We start from the raw sequence: 26,284 nt of genomic DNA, 5'->3' as shown, positions 1-26,284 counted from the left end.
AAATAAAACTCCACGCAAAGTACCGAAAATTTATTAAAAAAAAACTGTCACGAGCAAATGCATCGGTGGCGCGATAAAATCCATCACGAACCATATTATTGTGTTACCTATACAAAGTGATTGTCACTCGAGAGGCACATGGCGGCGCTGGGCACGCCGAGGCGGAGCCTCCAGCACCACGCCCACACCAATAAGGTTCAAATCAGTATGGAGATTCACAAGATTTTCGGCTTTAGCGACCAGAAAGCGAGTGAACGCGGCCAGAGTGTGTGCCTGCCTTAATATATACTCGATACCCGCGCGGGTCGCACGCCTCGCGACAAATCGCGATTCAAACGGCATTCCATTTGACATTCGATTTTGTTTTTAAAAAGTTTCCTTTTTAATTTGAACAGTGAGCTTGGTTATGCGGACGTAACTTTTTAATTTTTGAAAATGGAAGTTAGTGCAATGCCCCCGATGCCGCTAGACTTTTCTATGGTACGGAGTGGCAGCGGCTCACCTGGTGGTATCAGGGAAGGGTCGCCACGGCCCGTCTCCAACAGCGCCTTCAGAGTTGTCACGCCTAAAGGTATGTTAGTTTTTTTTAACAGATTTTGGCGCGGGTACTGATCCTGTAAAAAAAAGTTTGTTTGTTTTTAATTGGGTTGAGAAAAGATGAAAACTTTATGCATCTTATTTTTGCTTCTATAACAATACCTATTATTTGATATTTCTAAAGTACAAATTTGTCAACTCAGTTTTATTGACTAACAGTATTTTATAGATCATTTACCTATATATTTGTTACTATTATTGTTTTTAGGACTGTATTATTTTTTATAGATATTTTCTAAATATACCTACCATAAAATATTTTTTAATTTTATGAGTAGGTATACGTAGAAGTTTTTCTTTTTATCTTACGGAAGAAAATTATTTTTCTTAATAATCATTTCCACATACGCCTAAGTACCTATACTTTTTCTTTATTTAAATATAAATAAATTATATAATTCTTTGTAAAATCTTTATTATTAATGCGGAAAAAGTCAGATTGCAGTTCACAAACAGATTAACTTTAAACCTATGCAAATGAAATCCATAATGTAGTTAAACAAAAATATTTATTAAATGATTATACAAAGTATTTCATTATTAATTTTGATAAAAATAATACCTTTTAATTACTTATGTAATTAATTAATTGATAATTTGAAAGTTTTTATTTATTGAAATGTATCTACTTACCTATAGATATATTATACACATCTGTATAAAGTATTATACAATTAAAAACACACGTTTACAAAGTTACACACATTTTTATTAAGTTACCATTGTATATTATATTAACGATCGTATTTTCTAAATTATGTCCAGGCTACATTTTGTCCTGAATTTATTCAGAAGTTGGTCAGACATAATGTTCAGCTGAAATTTTCATACATACATTCTTAAGCGGTGCTATCTGTTTTAAACCTTTTTTTTCTCAACAAACAATAATGAATACCAAATTTCATTAATTAATTTTGTTCTTCGGAATAATATTATAAATTACTTAATATAAAAAAAATACTAATTTGTCATCAAATTATGACAAAAGTTTATAAATATCAAGCAGAGTTATATTTTTTATCTTAATCACTGGATGGCAATTTACATCATTGTCAACACTATATGAGATCAGCCGAGAAGGTCTGTCGGTTTAGCACACCGTTTTACTTCTGATGGTCGCGGGTACAATTCCTCGCACGGTAGATATAAACATTTGTATTCATAAATAAAATTGTTAGTATCGGTCTGTGTGTTTTCTATGTATATTATGTACACATGTATTTCCAAAAAAAACTAAGTAGGTATTTGTATCAGTTGTACAGTATTTGTACCTACCATAAAACTACCTCTACTTACATTGATACTAAATGTCTTTATGTGAATAATCCAGGGATATTCTATTATTATTATTATATATCCGAAACATTATTACCTGCAGATCAATTTTACGTTTCATAATTCGTACATACTCCCACCAAGATTCCAAGAGATCTTATTGCATTTTCCAGAGAGGTTACATCACTATCCTTGAAATATTTTTTCTCCAAGTTAATCTTGGGTCGTAAGACGGGGTTGGACGCCATGTCTTCAAAACTAAACTTTAAAAAAACTGTCTTTCACATTATACTAGCTTCTCCCCCCGGCTTCGCATGGGTGTACATGTACATACATTTAAACCTTTCGATTGAATAACTCAATCTATTAAAAAAAAAATCAAAATCCGTTGCGTACTTTTAAAGATTTAAGAATAAATAGGGACAGACAGCGACTTAGTTTTATACTATGTAATGATGATGATATCAAACAATTGTAAATTAAAACTAAAATTTCAAGATATTGACGGTTTAGTAGTTAACAAAAATGACTCTACAAGTTATTGCAAATTAAATTTAAATAAGATCATCCCCCTTGGTAATAGGTCACGTAATCAATATGACTGTCAAAGGAAACTTAATTGTCACCCTGCGACCCCTCGGCGGATGATTGCCGACTGGCCTCTGTTGAAACCCATTATTAGCCCTCAATTCTAGTGGAAATGAATTATTTGATAGAAACGATTATTAACTTATTGTAATTTATATATAAAATTATTATTAACTTTGGGCCTGTCAGGGCTGAATTTACTACCCCGACTTAATCCCTAAAGGTTATAAATCGGTTGAGCGGTGTGTCAATTTATATTTACAAATGACGGTCCGATAACAAACACTTGGTTTGTTATCGGTGTTTCCATCACCGGAAGCACCGATAACAAACCAATCTAAGGGGGAAGGGGATTCTTAGAAATGTGGACTAATGATCCCATTGCTAGCAATGTACCATGTCTGGTTGACCTCCACGCAGTTCCCTCTGAAAACCAGGAATTTATCACAAATAAATTCCTGCTCGATTTGGCAGAATGGACTAAATGACCTGACCTCATGCTCATCTTATCATCCTCCACTGGTGCCACTCCAGCGTAAATCGTTAGCGCGGACGGGAGCATCATCATGGGGAAAGCCTACCATCATCTTGCAGATTAACTTGGTTTTTTTTAGTAGATGATATCATCTACTAAAAAAACTAAGTTAATCTGCAAGATGATGGTAGGCTTTCCCCTCGGATAAGTTAAATTCAAATATATACAGCGAAATATCGGCATTACAGTATTGCGGTCATCACGTCATCAATAGTTGACAATGTCTTTACTAGGGGATTTTTAGAAACGGTGATTTACGCCTATTTCTGTTCCAGTTATCAGACATTAAAAAACCACATTTAAACTTAAAATAAAATAAAAATACCCCTAACTGCACTATATTTGTTACAATTAAAAAAAATCCCTTAGCTACACTATATGGGTTACAACTCTATTTATAAATTCGTCTTCATCACGTTTACTTGACATTTATTATAATATTTCGCCCAATTTACATTATTAATATATACTTATAAGTTATTCTGATGTATATCCTTATTATCGTAAAGTTTCATTATAATCCGTTGAATAGTTTTTGCGTCAAAGATGAATAAACATCTATTCATGGATATTCACAAATTTTCGCGTTTATATAGTAAGATATAAATAATAAGATATAAATTTAAACGTTTTACAAAGTAAAAATGTAGGCAAAAATATTTCATATACCTACCTAATATTTAGCTCATAGAGTCCAGTCAATATTATCTTAATATATGTAAATAAGTTATTATGTACGCTATTACAAGAACAATAAGTATTACAATTGCTAATATCAAAACTCGTAAACAACGGTTTTGTAAATCATATTCCAATTTTAAATAAATCATTACAATATATAAGTAAGTACTTTTTAATTATATCATTTGTGACTTAGGAGATGAAGAAATAGGTATATATGTAATATGTATGATTCATTAGTTGTTTACAAGAATACGATGATTTGAAGTACTAAGATGTATATTAAACTGCTGCAACATTATACGAGTTATTAATAATATTATTTGTAATATTCATAAAGCCAACTGCATTTGACAAAGTACAAATTTTGTTAATCGACATTGACACAGATTAAAAAATATTTTTGTTTTTTTCTCACATACATTAATTTAGTCGACAAGTAATTAGACGGCTTTGTCTAGCGCTTTAGCACCCTGCTTTATTCCGATGGTTGCGGGTTTGATTGCTCGCACGGCACAAACATTTGTATTCATGAGTATGATTGTTTGTGTCGGTCTGGGTGTTTTCTATATTATAATTTATTAATGTATTTACAAAAAAAACATCCAAGTATTTATAATACTTGTCTAGTACCCATAATACAATCTTTGCTTACCGTGGAACTAGATGGCGTTGTGTTAATTGTTCAGGATTATTTATTTAACCACATTTCATTATAAGTAGGACAGTATCCAAATGTGACTATTTATTACCTATTGAAAAATATTCCAGTTGCAATGAACTTTTGTTGTTGACTGTTCCGTGATCACTGACTGATCCGTGTAGATCATATTAATTCTGATTGGTCAAAGGAACCCAACAGGCAACAGTCGTTACATTGCAATTTTCAAAGGATCTTCGACGCCTGTGTGGAATGCATTTGAAATATTAATTTCCAATTTCAAATACGGCCCTGCGGAAATACCGTTTTTAACCGCACTCCAAATTCAAAGTTTCGTGCCGTTAACACTTTTTTATTCATTTGATTTTTTTATTCATAATTTTTAAATTTAGAATTCGAAAGATTTGAATGTTATTTAATTACTCTGTTAAGTATTTTTAAATATAGTTTTTATGTGGCACGTAATATAGTATATAATGTATTAAGTCTAGTATCGAAGGAAACGGACGACTAATTGTAACTATATTTTTTTAAAACAGCAAAAAAACTGACAGCCGCCTATTTGGTTGTCATTATATATTTTATAGCCTGATACATACTTGAACAGTAACAATATGATTACATTTTATGCAAATTCTAGACTTAGCTCTAGAATTTGCATACCTAGATCTGCCCCCGTGTTTTCACTGTCATATTTATCCCTTAAAATCAAAACATAGTTTGCAGAGCAAGTTGCGGGCGATACAATATAGAGCTACCCTCGATGATTACCTACAGAGTTTTTGGAATATTTTATCATGACTTTATGATGATGACAGAGTAAGATCGCATCTGTCATCTCATCTCCTGATGTCTTGGAGATGAGATGACAGAGAGTCAATTAGATGAGTAAGAGGCAATTAGAAGAAAACTACAATAAGACACAAGTAAAACTGGCACTCACAATTGTCACATCTAAAATCACGAACAAGAACTAACATTTAATAAAAATAAAACGTGTCATACCTAAACGAGCATAGAGCTATATTTATATGTATATTACAAAACATGGCAATTGAACACAATAAAGATATTTTTAAAATTACAAAGACTACCTACTGCAGATAAGAAAATATCTAAATATCCTATAGGTACTTAATGAGACTGTAATTTTATATTTAATCAATTTAGATTGCTATAAATAATTTATATGATGCTCCAATAGAAAAATTGGAAGCCCAGACAAAAAATAGGGGTCTTAGAAGATTAACTTGTTATTGCGTACCTATATATCTATGTCTCTCTGAGACATGATATATACGAAAACTGTGATACGAGAATTTTATATATAAGATGATCCATCTATTTAGACATAAATAGATGGATCATCTTATATATAAAATTCTCGTGTCACAGTTTTCGTTCCCATACTCCTCCGAAACGGCTTGACCGATTCTCATGAAATTTTGTGGGTAAGATTAAGTAGGTCTGAGAATCGGCCAACATCTATTTTTTATCCCCATAAATGTTAGGGGTAGTCCACCCCTAATTTTTTTTTTATTTTAAGGCAAAACAACGTTTGCCGGGCCAGCTAGTAATATATAACCGCATAATAACACTTATACGGTTTTCATTGTTTGAAAGCGAATGTGATCGAGACGGTTCTTAGTTACAATTTACAACAGTCAGGCGTTTGAAGATTATCAACTCATTCATATTAATATTATAATTTATAAATTCGTATTATAATACATATTAATATGATCGAAAGTGTGTTGTTTCTGTCTGTTTATTAGCTTGCGACGAAACGGCTGTAGGTACCGATAATAATAACATTTTATTTGAATATAGATTATATCACGAGGATGGACATACGCTATCTATTATCACAATATAAGCAGAAGAAATCGCTTAGAATAGTCAGTTTTCTGTATGAAAAAAAAAATTGTCGGTGGTTTTTGAAATTTTTATTTAAACACACTTAAACAAGACAAATTTCTAAACAGAAACTCCAATTAACCCTCTGGTGAACATGAAAAGGGCAAAAAGCGGCAACACCTCCCTAACACCATGGGGCGACAATAACACCATAACACTAATCCACCGAGATCCGACCAGCCCTCGGTCCCTGCGACCCTGCACGTGCCCCTACCCTCTTGAAAACTCAAGTGTAAAAACGTTATTTCAACTTACAATGTTTTAGCCGTGGATTACAGCAAGCTGAATTGAATTTACATTCACTGTTCATATCAACTGGTCTCTGTCTCGGTAGTCTAGTGGTAGTAGCACATCGCCTTACTTCCTATGGTCGCAAGTTCGATGTCTCGCGTGATGCTAATTTATTTTCATGAGTTTGATCTCTGTGTTTTCAATGTATATTATGTATATATTTAAGTATTTCTATTAATTGTAAATAAAGTCTATAGAATACATACAAACATATATATGGAATAGAACTACCTCCATTTTGCTTCACCGTAGTCGGGTAAAAAAAGAAGAAAAAAATTACTAAAATTATTTTTTGAAATCGAATTAAAATCAAAATTAAATTATTGCTATTAAATAACTGATAAGAATATATCACTATATTCTGATATTGTAAGAAATAGGTATTTTTTTATCATACCTAATATCTTATAGTCGGGTAAGAATTGAGGTCTTTCTTACCCAACTATAAGATATTAGGTACTTTGCCGTGATAATTTTTTGAAGTGGAATTAAAACCAAAATTGACTTATTACTATAAAATATACTATAAAAATATATCATGATGTTGTGGTATTGTAAGAAATAGGTATTTTTTTATCACACCTCTTATCTTATACGTCAATTCCTCATCAATCCCTTATTTATTAATTAATTGTACTCCATATGATATGCATACATACTTACTAAACCAAAAAATATTGCAATGCCGTAATCTTGGTACGCGATATGAAAGCAAATCAAGTAATAAACTAAATAATTTAGATTTAAAATGTAATAAATATCTAAAAATATTTATTTCAATAATAAAACTGGGGTTAATAAATTGTTTTATTATTGTACATTATTACGTTAAGTACTATTATATTTATATTTAATAGTAAATTTTCAATTTACTGTTAAATATTCGCCATAAATTTTTTTTATTAATCAATTTAATAATAAATTTGTGGAAAATTTCACAAAATTAATATTTTCTATGTTGACACATATCTAACAACATATTCTGTGAAAACTTTATCTCCATTCTCCATTTTTACAGTTTTTCTCCAAGATTATACTACTTAAACAAAAAATAGTATGGTATGCATTAAAACAAAAGATAACGAACTTGACAACCTCATAGATGTCTAGCGGTTTAGTACACTACCTGCCGATGGACGCGGATTCTATTCCTCACACAAACAATTACAAACATTTGTATTTACGAATACGATTTTATTTACAAAAAAATGTATCTATGTTGCCTAGTACCCATAATACAAACTCTAGGCGGTCTCATCTAATCCCAACTCAGCTTGGGACTAGATGAGACCATGTGAATTACGTAATTGAGATATAATAAAAATGTTTGGAATATAAAGCTATAGAAACTATAATCTGTTCAAAATTCTATATAAATCATTGAAAACTAGCAATTAAAAAAATCTACTATGGCTCTCGAAGAATCTATCAAATGAAAATCTCATGATAACATGATATTGTAGATAGAAAAACAATTAATATCGAACATAATAATCCGGATTGCTAATAATTTCTCGTACATAGCTCAGACATCTGATCCCGGTCGTAATCGGATTTGCCTGATCGAACGGCTATTATTGAGTTTGCCATTATTTTTGTACGCGCTGCGACGTGGAGGGACATTGATTTTAATGAGATTGCGTATAGATTCTATTCTGTTTTTCCAAAATAATGTATAAAAAACAGATATTATTGCATAAGATGTTAATTCCATTAAAAATATTGTTTGTAAATTAGTATTACTATTACTAGAAAAGTTAGTTCTTTTTATTAACAAAAATTCAACAATAACGAAAAATATAAACAATCGAGTATAGTATGACAACAACGATAAATAAATATATAGAACTAGTAATATATTGCTATATATATCACTAGAGAGAGAGATGGATGAATAGGAGAGGACGAACAAAAAGAAAACGGATGGATTGTATGTTGATTTGTGATGATTGTGATGATATGAATAAAAGGAGCTGAATGCTCAGATATGACGAACGGTAGAGATCTGTGGAAGAGGATGACATACTGCTTCTACCCCAAATAATAGGATAAAGGCAAGGCAATGATGGGATGCCACTAGAGAGAACAACTTAAATAGAAAAAGAAATCTATAGAAAACTATGGTTCTTCAACGGAAATGTTACACAAAGGAGGTCTTTAATAGGAAACAAACTGATCTACAATTGATATTTTTTTTAATTCATAAGGAGAAGAAGATTAGAATTGAATTCATTAATCGGTCGTCATATATGTAGTTTTTTTGTGATTATTTGCATGAAATAGTAAGAAATAACTTCTTTTATATATATCTGCTACTAAATACCTAAAAAAAAGGTGCTAGGGTGCTAGTAACATTCGGCCCACTGATTTCTACAGGCACATGAAACGCAGCGATCCATCATTCCGGATGGAAATCCAATTTGCCCGTACGGCAACTAGGCATCACCGGTAAATGGATTACGAGGACATGCTTCACCACGATTATTGGACTAACCGATTTATTTTGTTGCCAAATATAACCGGATTTCACTATTATGAATATGCAATAATATATATACCTGGTAAAAAAATTAACAAAAACATGTCTGTGCATTATAGTTTTATAAAGATGGAGACGAAAAAGAGATGGATGGACTGTGTGAAAGATGATATGATAAGAAAGGTATAATTACTAACATGTCACCAATGTAACGAGATTTTATATTTTTTATATATTTTGTAAAAAATAATTTTTAAATCACTTAAAATAAATATGAACTCAAAAGACTATCTTAGCTTACAATGAGTATAGATTTGATATTTATTTATAATGAATAAACTCTAAGTATACACTTTCACACTCTCTTTACAATTCAGATTTTAGATTAAAATATAAATTTCTTACACCAATACCAAAACAACTTAGCGACTAATAATATGGGCTATATTTTATATTAAAAAAGATTGTGAACCCTACAACAATTGCAAACGTGCTATTTCTGTTTATCTATCGGCTGTTCATATACGCGACGGTTACTATTTACCATCAGGTGGGTCATCAGCATATTTGACTTCCCAATTACATAAAAAGAGAAGTCACGGTGTCTTTTAATTTTTATTGCGCAATGTTACTCGTTTAATGCGTTCGCTTGTGAGAAGCGGATGTCGGATGCTGCCAAGGACGTGCGATTTTCATCTTGTCGTTTTGCCGCAAACACATGTTGATATAACGCATTGCTATTTATATATTTGCGGATTAACGCAATGGATAAATTTTTAGTACGTCAATTTTACTTTATTAACCTACTATCTGCTGTAGCTTTTTCTTATATTTCATCAGATCTCGTGAACGGATGCTGTTTGTGGGGACTGGTCTGTTCGGGTTACGATCACTGATTAAACTATTTCCATTTGACAATATTGCAATAGCAGATGCTGGCGGTCACTCTATTCTCCTAAATTTGTATTTAAAATTGAACTGTATTATTTTAATCATAAAAAAAACAAGAGCTGAGTTTCTTGTCAGTTCTTCTTAGCTCGAAAGCACTCCAAACTGACGGTAGATTTGACATATCATAAGAGTCTGTAATATACCTATATGTATAAAGATATTTTGATTTGATTGGAATGGCAAACACGCTGATGGCCTCCTTGATGGTAAGTGGTAACCGTCTATAGGACTACTGAAATAACATCATCGTTTACGCCCGTCATCCACTCACGCGTTGTCATAACTTACATATCTTGTTCTACAATAAAAACCGCAAAAGAAGTAAGCCGCTTACAGGCTGAAATAGGTGCGACTGAAGCAGATGACTATTACAAAGGCTTCCTCGTCATAAACGACTGTATGACTTTTACAACGATGTGTAATTTGTTATTTAACAATTAGTAATTGTTATTTTTGCAACTGCTACTGTAATTGCCGACAATTATAGTTGTTTGTTTAATTATAATTAATTGGAATATGTTTATTTGCATCTTTTACTTCACATACCTACTAATGTCTATTTTCATTTGCATTTTCGTGTGACTCAATTTTGAGATGTATTTAAACGAATATTCTTACATTGGGTATAAATTGATTTTAACTTACCTTATATTTTATTATCCTAAATACTTGCGAATGCAATATAAGTCCTAGTCATACATTTCAGTAATTGTTATATATTTGGATAGGGTTAGGCCGATTCTAATGTTGTAGCTAGTTAGTTTAGCTAGCTAACTAGTATAGTTAGCTAACTAACGACCCGTCTCGGCTTAGTAGGTACGAGTGCATCACAACTATTTGAATTTGTCGACTTTTCTGTACCATAATATGCATGTTTTACACATATAAATTTTCCTCTCGAATCACTCTATCTATTGGTGAAAACTACATTTAAATCCGTTGCGTAATTTGGAAGGTCTAAGCGTACAGACAGCTCACTTGTTTTATACTACGTAAAATAGTTGGACTATATATTTAGCAGTTTAGATATACTACAGGTTAAAAGTGATCACAACAACAGTTTTAAATTATCTTAAACCAGTTTAAAAGCAAAATCTTCGTTTCCCAATTCAATCAGTGACATACATAATGTAAATCTTAAAATTTGGGCAACTAATTGTTGGCGTAAAGATAGGGTCCCATTAGGCTAATGGCCCACACGTGGCGGAACTCGCCAAATCCCTTCGCCGTATAAAGGCGATTTACTGCCCAAATTCATTATTAATGGGCCCTTTGAAGCTGCGGTCGGGCTAGATGATGATTACTTGATTGCGTTGAGTTTTTAGAGTTCACGGATTTTACAAGAAATTGAACTTTATGAACTGAATTATACAGTAAAGTATTAATATCAGTAACAAGTAGAGAGGTTGTAAATTAAAAAGTTTTTGAAACAATATCTTTATTTAAGTTTTTTGAGATGTTGAGATATCATAACGAATTACAGTTATTTTATAGGATGAAGAATATTTACGTATTGTTCAGAAATAATAAATTAAGTACCATATACCTACTTGAATAAAGTTACTAATGACGATACTGGTTTTGAAGATCACTTCATTCAGTAGTAGAATATAGATAAACACAGATGCATATTACCAGTAAGGTTTTGGTTTCTTTTCTTATTCATTTTTACAACAATCCGTCTTTTTGTCCGGCGAAGCTATGCTAGATGAATAGACGGCTAGGCTTCATCAGATCACTAAATCAAGGGCTATTGATGTAACTCTTCTGAAATATCGTGAACTCAATGAAAGCGACTAAAATATAAAACGTGGTAATATCCCGTGATTTCGTTAATATTACACGAGTACAGTTACGGAGGAGTACCAGAAAATCTACTTGAATAATTCACCATTTCCTTGACCCGAAAGCTTTAAATCTTAACCCTATTAGAATCTTCCTGCGGACAAATTACATGGCCAAATAGGCGGTTTGCATCAAACGCATGCGCCGGCGCAGATCTGTCCAATAAATTGCTGAATGACTCACGATGAGTTACGGAATTGATTAGAACTATTCATTGATGGACCAATTTAATTTGGATCGGAAATTTAGTACCTATTAGAAAGATTGATGAAGAAATCTAGCATGTACATGATTTTGTTACGGACGCAAATATTAAATTTGCGTATAAAATGCCTTGTCGTTTGTCGTGTGTTCGTTTATTATGTAAACATTGGTAAAAAAAAAATCAGTTTCAAAAATAAGTGAATTTATTAATTAGAATTTGAGATAATGTAATCTTTATTCATTGTCAGATTTTTTATTTTACACAGGTAGGTATATGTATATTTCTCATTTTAACATTCCAATATTTTATATTTATTTTGCATACTTTGAGCTTTTTAAGCTTTCTATCTTCAATAGTTTAGAATGAAATTGGATTTTTCAAATTAACTTATTTTTAATATTACTATATTTTTATTGAAGATATTAAAAACAAATACTAATATTATAATAAGAAAACACTTGATATTTTTTAGTATTTTTGTTCGTTCGTTTGTAATAGTCAAACTCAAAAAATACTTAACTGATTTAAAAAAAAATATTTACGTATAGAAAGCAATGTTAACAATGAATATCATGGTATATTCCATGCACTGAATGCCGCAGAATACAGCTAGTATCAAATAAACTGCAAATAGTAACACTATACCAGTAATGACTTTGACCTTAATATGACGAGCTTCTCAATCAGTCCCACGGGCATTAGTTACAGATGTGATTTTATTATTTTGACGCTCATACTTGAGATGTGTTAATTTATGTCGTTTTCTTCTATTCTTATTATTACAGCAATATTGCTAGCTTTATACATATTAAAATTTAATATTTTGATGGGCGGCATCTTGTTATTTATATATTTATTTGCGTATAGCAATTAATGGGTTTTGTGTTACTATTACTAAATATATATAGTTGTTATATATAATTGTGTTATTATATTTTGGTAGCTCGCAACCAATAGAACAGATTGACGTAATGAAGGTTCGAAAAGTTTGCGATAATGCCTGGCATCAAAGACTTGCTGACAATAGACGGAAGCGCCATCTAGGCGGCTCAGTACCGACTACTGCCAATAATATCTCTTGTAGAGCCTGTGGTAGGCCATGCCGCTTCCGTATCGGTTTATACAGCCACGAAAAGAGCTGTTCACGGGCCATTACGCCATGGATCGTCTATAACAGGCGCAAAGGTCATTATATATATATATATATTTTTGCAAAAATAAAAAAGTAAATTGTCTTTTAAATATTAAACTTATAAAACTCTAGATAATAATAACAGTTTTCAGTATATAAAATATGTAAAACTTCTGATATTTATTGGTACAGTAGCAGAAATAGTAAGAATGTTATGTAGCACCAATAATAAGAATGTCCCAAAAAGACCACAATAAATTTTAATACAATTTATTTAATTAAAAATAAAATAAATAAAACTATTCTATTTCTTTTATAATTAGATTTTGTTATTCTTTTAGATAAAATAAGTTTATACAAAAGAGGATAACAGTTTCCCTCATATAAAAACCATGTAGACGGACAATTGCGACCAATTGAAATATTCTGCCCTAAGAAAACATTCAATCTCGCACAATTAACACCTCTTAACCCGTTCCGTTGTTCGCACGACAATCAGTGGCCAGTGGATTGTACAATTTAATTGTTGGCTCGTCCTCAAATGGACGCAAACTCAATGCAAACGGGGAGTTTTTACTTGTATTACTTTACTAGTATGCTTTATATACGTAAAATAAGAAAAATCACGGGATCTTATCACGTTTTATTTACTTTTATTGGCATAATAATGAACATATATATTAAAGAAAAATACATTAACTACCACATCAAATTTAAATATAAAAATTATGCTTTATTTAATAGCTTAAATGAAAGGAATATTTGCTCGAATGTATTTTTAGAATAGAAAATACTAATAATAGCTTGCTTGCTATTTGAAGAAATCCTAATTTTCGATGGCTGAATACTACAAAGCAAGATACAGTTGTGATTACAAATGGGCACAGAGAATATTATTATACATACATATTTATATTCCTGATCCCTGATAAACATGTATTTATAATACTTCCGAAGTAAAGAATTTTCTAAACAGGTGTAAAAAAAAGTAAAAAAAAAACTATTTTCCAAACGAAATATTTATTCGAGAGTGGACAAACATGGAAATGAATGTGAGACTAATATTGTAAAATATCATAAATTGAAAAATTTGGTTGTAGCCAATTTTTTTTATAAAACATACCAAAGCGGTAACTCTTAAGTGACTATATCACAATTAATTGTGCATTCATTCCCTATCTGCTAATTTCCCAGTAATATAACACAATAAGTTCTAAACATACTAGTAACGCTATATACATATATCTCCAGTATAGAGCAGATATCGCTATATTCATCTGCTTGGTTTTCCAAAACTATTCAAAATACAATCTATTCATCTAGGACATTTTAACTGCTTATGAACGTCAAGATTTTTATATTATTTTTTCTCTACCATCCAATTAAGTAGAAAGATTAATTAAGAACTGACAAGAAAAGCATCTAAACTTATTTTTATAGCAGTCAGTTTTCTAAGAATGTTTACTTATATATGTGCCTATATTAAATGAAAATTCCTATTCATTTTTAATATCTTTTCGTTAATTTCTTCCATAACATTTCTATATACATTAAATGCAACTAATAAAGACAATATGAGGTGACATATGTACATATAGTACACATATCACCTCATATTGTCATTATTAGTGTACATCCGTGCTATTGGTTAAGAATATTAAAAATGCTACAATTAAGTGATTTTCTTATATTAATTAATAGTACAATAAAAATAACCCAGAAGTCCACAACTGCTTTTACTTACTGGCTGTCATATTGTATTAAATCGTGACATATAATATGCTAGCCCGTAGGTAAAAGCATACGTGGTGCCTCCATACAATAAAAGTACTACAAAAATAGTGATGATTGAGTGATGTCAATAAGCAAATATGTATAGTTGATTCCTTAATATTATAAAAATAATCCATTCGTAGTGGATCGCTACTAAACCATATGCATAAGATGTGATTCATCCAAGGACGTTACTATTGCGAATTCAAATATTCACACGAATACATGTAGCCACGATTTAATTCATACATACATCTCAGGATCAATTATAGTAGCAGATGACAAACAGAGTGACTAACACGCAAGCGTAGGAGTCGTGAAGCCGTGGGAATTGCTACGGACAGTAAATAGGCACTGACTTACATTTGATTAGACGTAGGCCAAAATTTTTAATTGTACTACGAGCATCTATGCCACAATTGAAACCGTTAAGCTCTAGTGCATTACTACTTAGAGTTCAAATCTAGTCGATATACCAAAATAAGTTTGTATGTCATCTCATTAATACAGATGTCTGCACTATGAAAGGACCTACGAACTTTGAAGATACGACCATCTGAAGTAAGGTGGTGTGCTAAGTCTATAGACCACCGATGGTAACAATAGAAATAATCTTTATTCAAATAAACCTAATATAAGCATTTTAGAAGAATCATATTTTTGTTCTACCATTCATTATATGACACATAGACAACTATATAAGTAAATAATGTAAATCAACTAGCTTTAAAGGAAAGAAATTCAAGTGAGTTTCTTGCCAGTTCTTCTAAATTGAATCTGTATAGGTAATGTAACTGTACGGTAGGGAAAAAGGTTAATTTATTGCAATTAAAGAGTAACTCATGTCCTTCACAATTTCAAACACAACATAAATACTGAATATCCTAGCGATTGGTTCTGCCTGAACTAAAAATATACATACGTCATTAAAACCACCAAATGCATCATTAATTTCATATATATTATATTACTAATTATACAATACTTAAAATGAGCGATTACAAAAACAAAAAGCTCATTATAACGGAAAGCAGATGTCCATTTGTATTTTGTATATCATAATACGTAAAAGGAACACATTATGATAATTCCAGGATAATTGTATATAAAATCAATTATTATACCTGGCATACGTGACCTAAAATAGTAAATAAATATTTTAAAAATTAACTAACATTTAAACACTATGTATGGTATGAGGAACGTTATTGAAACAGGTAAGTACAACATATTGTTGATTTCAGTATATGTATATATTATTTTATTTCAACCATACCGGTTGAAATAAAATAATCTATTTAATACTTATTCATTATAAGGATCGTCACTCAAGCGGTATCGAACCACTTAGCTTGAAGTGATATGTCACATCACTTTGTATGTTCTATCGAATATACAACGGTCTGTGTTCTGATGAATTGTTTGACATGATGCCTACGGCTACCTTTTACCATCGCACCGCTCGCCATCGACAGGGAATTCGTCCCCATACGCTGAAACCTAAGTGGTATTTGACAGTGAGATTTCAGAGGAGCTTCCACTTAGATTATGGAATGACCTACCTGCCAAGGTTTTCTCGAGAGACTACAGCATGGGATTTATTCAAGGAGGGTATGTTAAGGTTTCTTAAGAGTCAGCAACGCGCACGTGATACTTCTAGTGTTTCAGGTGTCCATAAGTTACGGTAACCGTTTACCATCACATGGGTTCGATTCCTCGCATAATCTATACATTTATATTCATGTATATGTATTATATTCATTTATAGTACGATTGTTTGTATTGGTCTGGGTGTTTACTATTTACATTATGTATTTATTTACAAAAAAAATATTAACATCCAATACACAAGCTCTGCGCAGCTTGGGACTAGATAGCAATATAGAATTGTCCAGCAGGGATATTATCATTATGTATTTATATTATCATATTATAAGTATTTATATCAGTGATCTGGTACACCTAACCCAAGCTCTTACCTTGAAAATAGTTGGCGCTGTGTGAATTGTCCTTGCCTTATTATTATTATTATTCTAATCGATATTTGTAAACCAAAATGCGCAATAAATAATCGATAACACAATGATTAAATTCCCAGAAACCATCCAAGTTCAGTTTAATTAAATGCAACTTTGTTATCGTAAAGTAACGTAAATATATCCAGTTAATAATCTGAAGTCAGGAAGCTGTGACCTGGCCTGACCCTATCCACTAGCCACATGGTATGCGAATAAAAATGCTCTTTATTTCTTCATAATGAATTTACTGTTTGTATAGTTGATAAGGAGTCCATCGTAGACTGCGTGTCACCAACTTGATAACAGAATACTCAGTATTGTTTCAAAGCTTATTTGTATTTAGACCTACTCTTTGACATGCCGACTATATTTAGGCAAGATATTCTCCTCACATCACCTTTAATAAAATGTTTAATTTAATTAAATAATCTTTGTACGACATTAGTGAATTCATAACATTGATATTACGTTTTTTTATATATATAATACAGTTGTAAAGTTTTTGCATACGAGATTCTGGCGCATCACGCTTGTCCTATTTAAAATCAATCGACAAGTCCCTTTTGTCGTGTTTACCTATATAATTTTCCAAATACTAATTCATTCATTTCATTTGACTAGAGATCGTCGTGGCGTAGTTTATTCCCTTTAATTACTAAGAGGTCTTGAGTACAGATTTGGACTACAATAAGAAAGCTTGTGTGCCAGTTTTGAGTACAATTCTCGCCTACTAAAAGAAAACCTTCTCTGACAATTTATATTTTTAAACGATTTTCTGGAGAAGGATTTATCGAACAAAAATTTGTTAGATAGACTGCGGTAGGCTCGTCCTCTGGCGTGTTGGATTCAAATGACAAACGAAATATGAGCATGTTAAATTTTACATTCACTACAACATTTACAGTAGATTAGGCCTCTGACTACCTTATTTAGGATAACTGTCATTATATTGTGAATTTGTGACACTATATTTATTTGTGAATATATTTATTAAACAATAGACAATATCTTATACTCGCAACTCTCTACGCATAACATTCAATGTGCTAAGTGTATGTTAATTTTCATCTTAATTAGTTGAGCCGTTAAAGAGAAATAGTTGTTGAATATCGTCGATTCGTCGTTTAGTCTGAGTCTGATGTGGATCAGAGAATCTGAGATCTATAAGGCCTACTGTGTAGAATGACCACCCAGGCGTGCGGTAACGCGACACTTTGATTAGGAAATGAAATTAATAGAGTCGAATGCAGCTTGCATTTTATTGCGATAATATAATTTGAAATCAAATAAACGTGTATCATTTTTGTAAATATTATAATAATGATATTCGGATATTCATGTATGAATATTTGTAATTTGGCTTATTTAATAGATCTGAAAGCTAATAATAATACTAATAAGACTAGGTATATACATATAGTATAAATAATAATAAAAATCTTAAACATATACCTTATAATAGCGATCAAACATTCACAATTAAAAGCTATCACTGATCACGCCTTGTCTTATACGTTGCCATTCCTGAATACTAAGGTTCTCCCCCCAGTAACTAAAGGCGTATCTGTGATATGACAGAAATATGTGATAAATATATACTCATTTAGATGGCATAATGTTGTTTATGTATTAAAAGAAACAGTAGTTACCGATTTCCATTAAAACTAAATTATAATTATTGTACAAATATTTGTATACGTTAAGTAAAGATAATTCTTAGTACTTATAAACTTCATTGATATTTCTCAACAAAATAAATTATCGCTACTCCACAGTTCTTTGTTCTTTCATCTCCTATCGAATGATTTGAAGTACATCATTCGGTAATAATAATTCAAATGAATGGGTGCTCGGCCCCATTGATGAACTAAATGCCTTATTGTCTTGTGACAAGTGTATCTAATTGAAGTAACACGGCATCTTTTCATATTGATAACAGGATACTCCGCTGGTGGTACGTCGCTTATCTGAGGGATTGCTTATTGACAAATCATCTAAAAATAGTCCTATTAAGTACTATCGGAAGAGTCATTAATCGTATTGATTTTTTAAGAACCAGTTTGAGAGTAGATAGTGACGGATGACGCAGATAACTAAACTTGAAATTTGTGTTTTCAAAATGAATTAACGTACTGAAAACTACGTACGTACTACCATTTTAAAATAAGTATTAAAAAGAATACTTATTTTAAAATGGTAAAATAATAACATATGCATTTGTTTTAATCGCTCGATCTAACTGAACTTGTATAAATTAAGCTCTTTCTATTTTACGGATTTTATCATATAATATAAATTCAAAAACACATTAAGGATAATTTAACACAAATAATTTTAATAATCATTGTTTGTTACATTAGGAAAATTTATTAATTATGGCATTTTGTACGTATATAGACTAAAACTAACAACAACCACTTTCTATTTGTATTATATCATACAAATTGAGTTCATTTTAAGGATAAATTTTCTTAAATAATAATCATTATATTTTACATTTAAGGAAATGCAAAGTTATGGAATTTTGTAACTATATACTTACTCATTGATTTTATTTAACGAACAAAACGAAATAATATGATAACAAGGCTTTTTGCAAATTAAAACACTTTTTAAACAATTAATAGATTTCTTTGAAATTCAATACTGCATTAAAAATTATCCTTAAAATATACAATAGTAATAGGACACTATCTTTATTTAAGATCATTATTGATTTCTAGAATAAAAACATCTTTAAATATCTTCGGTTTGCTATGCCTCTTAACAATCTGTTATTATTTCAAACAAAAACAGAATAATGTTTTCATTTAAGTTATGCTAGGCTGTTCAATATTGCATTAATATTAGAGACAATAAATTTTCTCCACTCCAGATTGTTATATCATTTACCTAAAATACAAATACTTTCTGTTGATTAAAACTAGCCGTGTTCAAATTTAATGCACTTGAATCGCTAGATTGTTTATTAAATATATGATTGACAATAATAGTTTTTGTATATTAAACTAATATACTAATTTGTCGCCTTTTTTGTAGGTAAATAAATATTTTTAAACTAACTGCCAAAGACGACAGCTCATTTTTAATACAACTGTATGTTAGAAAGAAAGATTTTGTAATATAGTCTGCGTGAGTACCTCCACCTATTTCTGCCACCAAACAGCTGGGTTTTTATTGTTGAGGTTTCGATTGTTGAGTAAGATTGGACAGTGCGTATATCCTGTAATTTGAAGTTTATGAGGCACGACATGTTAGTATTCCGAAAAGGCAACGCGGAAGTTTTTCAAAATTTCAAGTATATGTTTTTTATAAATAGGACGTAGTAGTTTGTGTTTATGTTACGCTATATGTTTATCAATTATAAACCGATTTAATATAGTTCCTTATTTTAAAACACGCAAAATTTAATGTTGCTCCTCCACATGGTATCTTGGTTCCCATGCTAAACTTAATACCATTGAAATCCATATTTTGTGGAACAAGATGAAGACATATATATATTACTTTCATATGATTTTACTAAAACTGACATTTTTAATCATGCGATAGAGGTACAAATTATATGCAATATGCGATACTAGAAATGAGAGTGCTTGTAAAGATGTTTGATGTTTGTTACTCAATCATGTTTAAACAGCTGGACGGATTCATATGAAACTTTGTATATAGATAGATTACATTCTATATTAACTTCCATACTAACATTGCGAAAATGTTTCTGTCTGTCTTTGTGTTTCATACCTTCTTACGATTAAATGGCTGAACGGATGGTAATGAAATTTGACGTAAAGTTAATTTTTTTATAGCATAGAAGACCAATTGTGACCTTGCTCACCTGATTGCAAGTAAGTACCACCGCCCATGAGCACCTGCAACACTAGCGGAATTGCAAGCCGCCGGTCATTTAAGAAGGAATAAGCTCTTTTTTTGAAGTTTTGAATACCGTATTGGTTCAGAAATACTATTGCGTAAAGAGATTCCATAATGTGATTGTGCATGGCAAAAAGCTTCTGTAAAAACGCACGATGAAAGGTCATCATTCATCCAGATGAACTTGAGTTTCTAGCGGGTAGTGCGATGGTGAAATTCAGCAGCTGGTATTAACTAGAACAATTCTTCAAAACAGTCTCCGTATATATAGTAGATAACGCAGAGATGCAATGTCAGATCGACTCTGTTAAATAGATTGTCATGGGCTATCTTTGGTCACAAAAAACCAAACAAAGCCGCGAGACAGCTAGCGGATACAGAATAATTTTAAACCAATACGGCAAAAGCCGTAGTTCACAGTTAGTATGATAATAAAGTTGTCTCAGTAATTCCATGAAGACATAACTGATCATGATTGTGAAATAAAAAAATATTGAAGCTCATCAACTGATCAAGAGCTGTAATAAAGTTAACTGTAATCGAATCCACTCCATTGCATGCAATTCAGTGGAGTTGGGTGCGCCGGACATTTGTCATTTGAGCAGGGTGCCAGCACGGAAGAATGGCGCCGTCTTAAAGCGTCTATACACGACCCTATGATGAGTGATGGTCAAAGTGAATTATAATAAAAATTATTACGAATTGGCATACAGGAGGTAATCTGAGAGGTGTACTAGGGCGCTCCTTGTCATTGCTTTGATATAGCCACTGATTTTAGTACGTGTTAGACGTTTATATTTTCCTGATGATTTTGACACAAACGATTACTACAATGTAACTTATAAAAAACTTACAATAATTAGGAATGTAATTAAAGCTGCTAAGTAGAGCCTGTGTTATGGATACTAGACAAATATATAGAGGAATATTTAAATAGATTTTTTTGTAATTACATTATTTATGTATATATACATGGAGAAGTCATGATTAAAGAGACTAAAAATAAATAAATAAATAAATAATAAATAACCTTGGACAATTAACACAGCGCAAACAACAATCTAGTAAGAAAAACTGACATATTTTGTACCTTATTTCACATCTTACCTCCTTTAGTGTTATGTCCCGATATACAAGACAGAAAGCTAGATACAACTGATACATAATATATATTGAATACAACCAGACCGATACAAACAAACATACTTATGTATACAAATGTTTACACCGTGCGAGGAATCGAACTCGCAACTATCTAAAGTAAAGTTGAAAACTAAACCGCTAGGTCATAGCGGCCAAGTACCTACATAGAATAACCTTACCGCTACATCATCGAGGCCAAGTACATGGAAAAATTAAACATATCTTGTACCTTCTTTCGCATCTTACCTCCGTTATTTTTTCGTATCTCACTCTTATAACTTGTCCCGATACACAAGACAGGAAGCTATGGTACAATTGGAGTTGTCAGCGACAATTTAGTAGGAGCCCGCGCCCGGACGACGGTCATTGATTCCTCGAGATGGCGCCATTCGGCTCGCTTTGTTTTTAACTCTTTTATATCCTGCCACTGACTCACTAAACAGCCTTGATGGTACCGACAGAAATAGAAATTAAATTGTTACTATATTTACTATTTTAAGAGATTAGTCCGCTCAATATAGCAGCATCACAGTTAATTATAATTTGTAACTATTATTAAGTAGATTTTTTAATGGAAGATAATGGATCCGTCTACTCAATCTGCCTCATGCTGGCGGAGCACCAATGGCATGAAGTCAAGTAACCCATCGTGGTAAATTCATCTATAATTAGTTACGTGGTTAGCTTGGTTTTCAGAGAGGAACTCATACAGGTCGACCTTACATAACATATGCTAGCTGTGACTCCGCTCGCCCAGGTCTGTGAATAGTAACAATATTTTACGTAGATTTACAGGCTTTTGAAACCATCAAAGAATAATAGAATATTATGATTTGAATAGACATCATTAGGATGTTCGCTTAGCAGCTTGTTTAAAACTAAAATATAACTTACAGCTATATTTTAGTTGATAGATGTGACACGTCAATCAATTCAGAATATACATCTTTAGACTCCGGAATTCTCCGCAACTCATGATTACAATCGGTTTATAATATGACGTGAAGTCCTTTTTTTATACTACGATATGGTCCATCTGATGATACACCGTTACCGTAGCCTATAGACGCCTGGTACACAAGTGGTGTCAGGTGTGCATTGTCGACCTTTAAGAAACTATCAAAAGCCTTTAGCTGATTTATCGTTAGGTATACATTGGAATTTTACCCAAAATATACAAAAACACATTTATGTATGGATTTATAAGTCATCCAATATATCTATACTGACGTCATACTCACTAAGCCTATGAAGTATCAATATTATTTATGGTATTGATGATGCAGATAGAAAGCTGGAGAGTGGCATATGATCTAGTGGTCTACTACCCCGATTTATACTCTGAAGGTTTGATTCTGACCGATAATAATAATAATACTTGGACTAATTCATTCTACAGTAATCATTAAACATATATTTATAACTAACAAATTTAACAACAAATAAAAAAACATTTATTTTTAAATGAATTTTCAAACTTTATATGTAATATTTAGTTGTTGCAGTTTATTTCGTATAATCAGAGTAACCCATTTGCCTCATGATATTCCCGATACGATGTGATCATTAAACATATTATCAATTTCTTTAATAATAACAAAGACTACTTATTAAATATTTTTTAAACTCTACGTATAAAAAATCACGTATATTATGCGCAGTTTATTAGATTAATTTCCTTTTTTAACCTGATCTGTATATATAATCTGAATTCCTCAAAAGATATACAGACTATATTACATATCAAATTAACAACTAAATATATAGCTAAAGTAACCGGATTTGCCGACCACTCTTGACACTTTCAACACGATGCGCAGGCGCCACCGAATCGGTCACTTCCTCTCACGCGCACTGATTGTCCTTGCCTCGCTCTTATCGACCTTATCCTGTTTTGAGATGTCCGCTCTAATTCAGAGGGAATTGTTTCATATGAGGTATGTTACTGATTTTCTTTTCAAGAAATAATATAAAATCACAAAGCTTAAATTTCTCAGGTGTATAATCGGTATCATTCTTCAATGACTTGTAATCGGGGGAAAAGTTTAGGTACGATGCACCATTTCATTATCATCCATTAAAAAGAAACTTGTAATCAATAAGCTGACTTTAGGCGTAGATAAAAGATTTTTGTTTTATTGTATAGTAGTTTTCACTTAGTATACAACTAATTAAAAAAGATTGTATTTAAAAATTTAATAGCAATAATTATGCAAATATAACACTGTAAACTTAGTACCATGGGATTGGTGCTGTCTTATTATGCATACAAAACAAAACCCAAAACAAAAGATATTAAAATACTATAATTATAATTAAATTATCAACAATTTTTGCAGTGATTACGGGTATGTCTTCATAATGATAAAATTAATCTTTTAATCCACTTGTAAACTAATTAGCATTACGCAGGTTTGTATTTAGTATCTTATGTTAACATTTAATATAAACTATTACATAGTAATTATTATTATAATATACTTGTTTATATTTACTTTTAAATATTTTTCTTTCACTTTTGTTCACGATACTTAACAACAGAAACATGGTTTTATATTTGACTCAATTCTCATTTACAATATTGCCTTTATGAGTAAAGATCGGTGTTCTGCAGCTAAAAGAAGGAAAAATATGGTAGCTCTCAATATTTTATATTTTTTTATATAAATAAAACCTACTAAATTGAACTTAAATCATTTTCTATTCGACTACAAAACCCTAAAAGGTACTTATAGATCAGAATGAATTGAGCAACACTTCACAGTAATGGATCAATGACACTTGACGTGTTGTGAAAGTGATTGTAATGCCCTAACACACGAGGGCAGGAGGCGAGTAAATCAAGACGAGCCAATTCCTTGACATCACAAACTTTCAATTGGACAAATTGCTGTCATGACCACTAATGTGCTGAATAATTTACTAGTAGACACCAATATTGGTATCGTGTGGTGGCGCAGTAAGAATACGATGCGTCACTATTCCGTTTCATCACCAGTATATCTTAAAGGGAAGGAATGAACGGTTAGAATACAAGAAAAATATGATGTTGAAATAATGCCATTGCAATTGTCACCTAAATTATTTTCTCGAAATGACTAACTTTTAATATAGCAAATTTCTGGTATGTCCAATAAATGCTAAATTATTACTAAATAACACTATCGCACATATGTCTCCAAATGAAGAGGTAAGAATACAGTGTATCACCGCTCCATTTTATCACCGCTTTATTTTACGTTTCTAGAGAATAAAACACAAATACATCAGAACAAAAAAAGTTAAACTTAAAAGTATACCGTGGTAACGAAAGGCCAAATTGTCTTATTAAGAAAGAATTGTCATGATGATAATGTTAATATTGTAAATTGTATAAATATAGCTACACAATTTGTTAAAGTACAAGCTTGTCTTTTTTTTACAGAAACTCATTACATTAAAATAACCTCAAAACATGATAATATATCTTAAACTAATATTATGAACGCCAAAGTTTGTGAGTATGGATGTATAGATGGATTTATGGGTAATTATTAATCTTTCACGCAAAAACTAGTGACCGGATTTTGATAAAACTTCACAGTAACATAGCTTATATATCAGGATAACCCATAGGCTATAATTTAAAAAGATATTATACAAATAGAGCGAAATATATTGATAATAAATACATGTTAAATGTAAGTTAAAACAGTACAGAATTGTCCCGACTGGATTTGATCGTCTAAATTTATTATTATTCTGGCTTCCCACTCCAACAAATTAAAAGTTTGAGCAAGGGCTTATTAATTGTTTGTCATGTTGAGTTAGCAGCTAATTCTGATGTAACATGACACGAATGACAAACACCATTCACTACTTTTGAATGGATAAAATAAAAAACAAACATGTGTACAGTTACAGCTCAGAATGTTATACCTACATATATAAACACATCCATTTCTATACGATATGAAGACATATATATTTTTTTTTATAAGACCATTGGTTTTTTGAATTAGTCTCAAACCAAGCCGTGATATTGATCTTCGACTACGAACTGTTTTAATGTAGTTGAATTGACTTATTGCCAGCAATGTTAACAGAAAATACTCCACATTACTAAAGTACCTACCATTATATATAAAAAAAATGTGTACGGAAAAGATATACACTTTTGATCATACTATTTCAAACAACCATTTAAATAGATATATTTAAATTAGTAAATAATTATGTAACATTTACTGCATGCAACTGATGGAGCCCTATTCAAGAAGCTAACATATTACGTTTTTATATCAGCAGTTTGAAAGTCTTTTGATTTTTCCAACAATTCAC

At 31.3% G+C, this 26,284-nt stretch overlaps 1 protein-coding gene across 1 annotated transcript in view; it reads left to right on the top strand.

Annotated features, from left to right (window-relative positions):
- The first annotated feature begins 276 nt into the window (after positions 1–276).
- LOC131852680 (zinc finger protein 70) overlaps positions 277–26,284 on the top strand; it is an 84,325-nt gene continuing 58,317 nt past the window's right edge. The window contains exon 1 of the mRNA XM_059203393.1: positions 277–571. Coding sequence (XP_059059376.1) covers positions 436–571 — 136 coding nt within the window. The 5' untranslated portion in view covers positions 277–435. The remainder of the gene's footprint in view (positions 572–26,284) is intronic.

The sequence above is a fragment of the Achroia grisella genome, unplaced genomic scaffold (assembly GCF_030625045.1).
Source record: "Achroia grisella isolate CSIRO2021 unplaced genomic scaffold, CSIRO_AGI_Agris_v1 utg856, whole genome shotgun sequence".
In the NCBI taxonomy this organism is placed as follows: domain Eukaryota; kingdom Metazoa; phylum Arthropoda; class Insecta; order Lepidoptera; family Pyralidae; genus Achroia; species Achroia grisella.
This window is presented reverse-complemented; position numbering and strand designations above follow the sequence as displayed.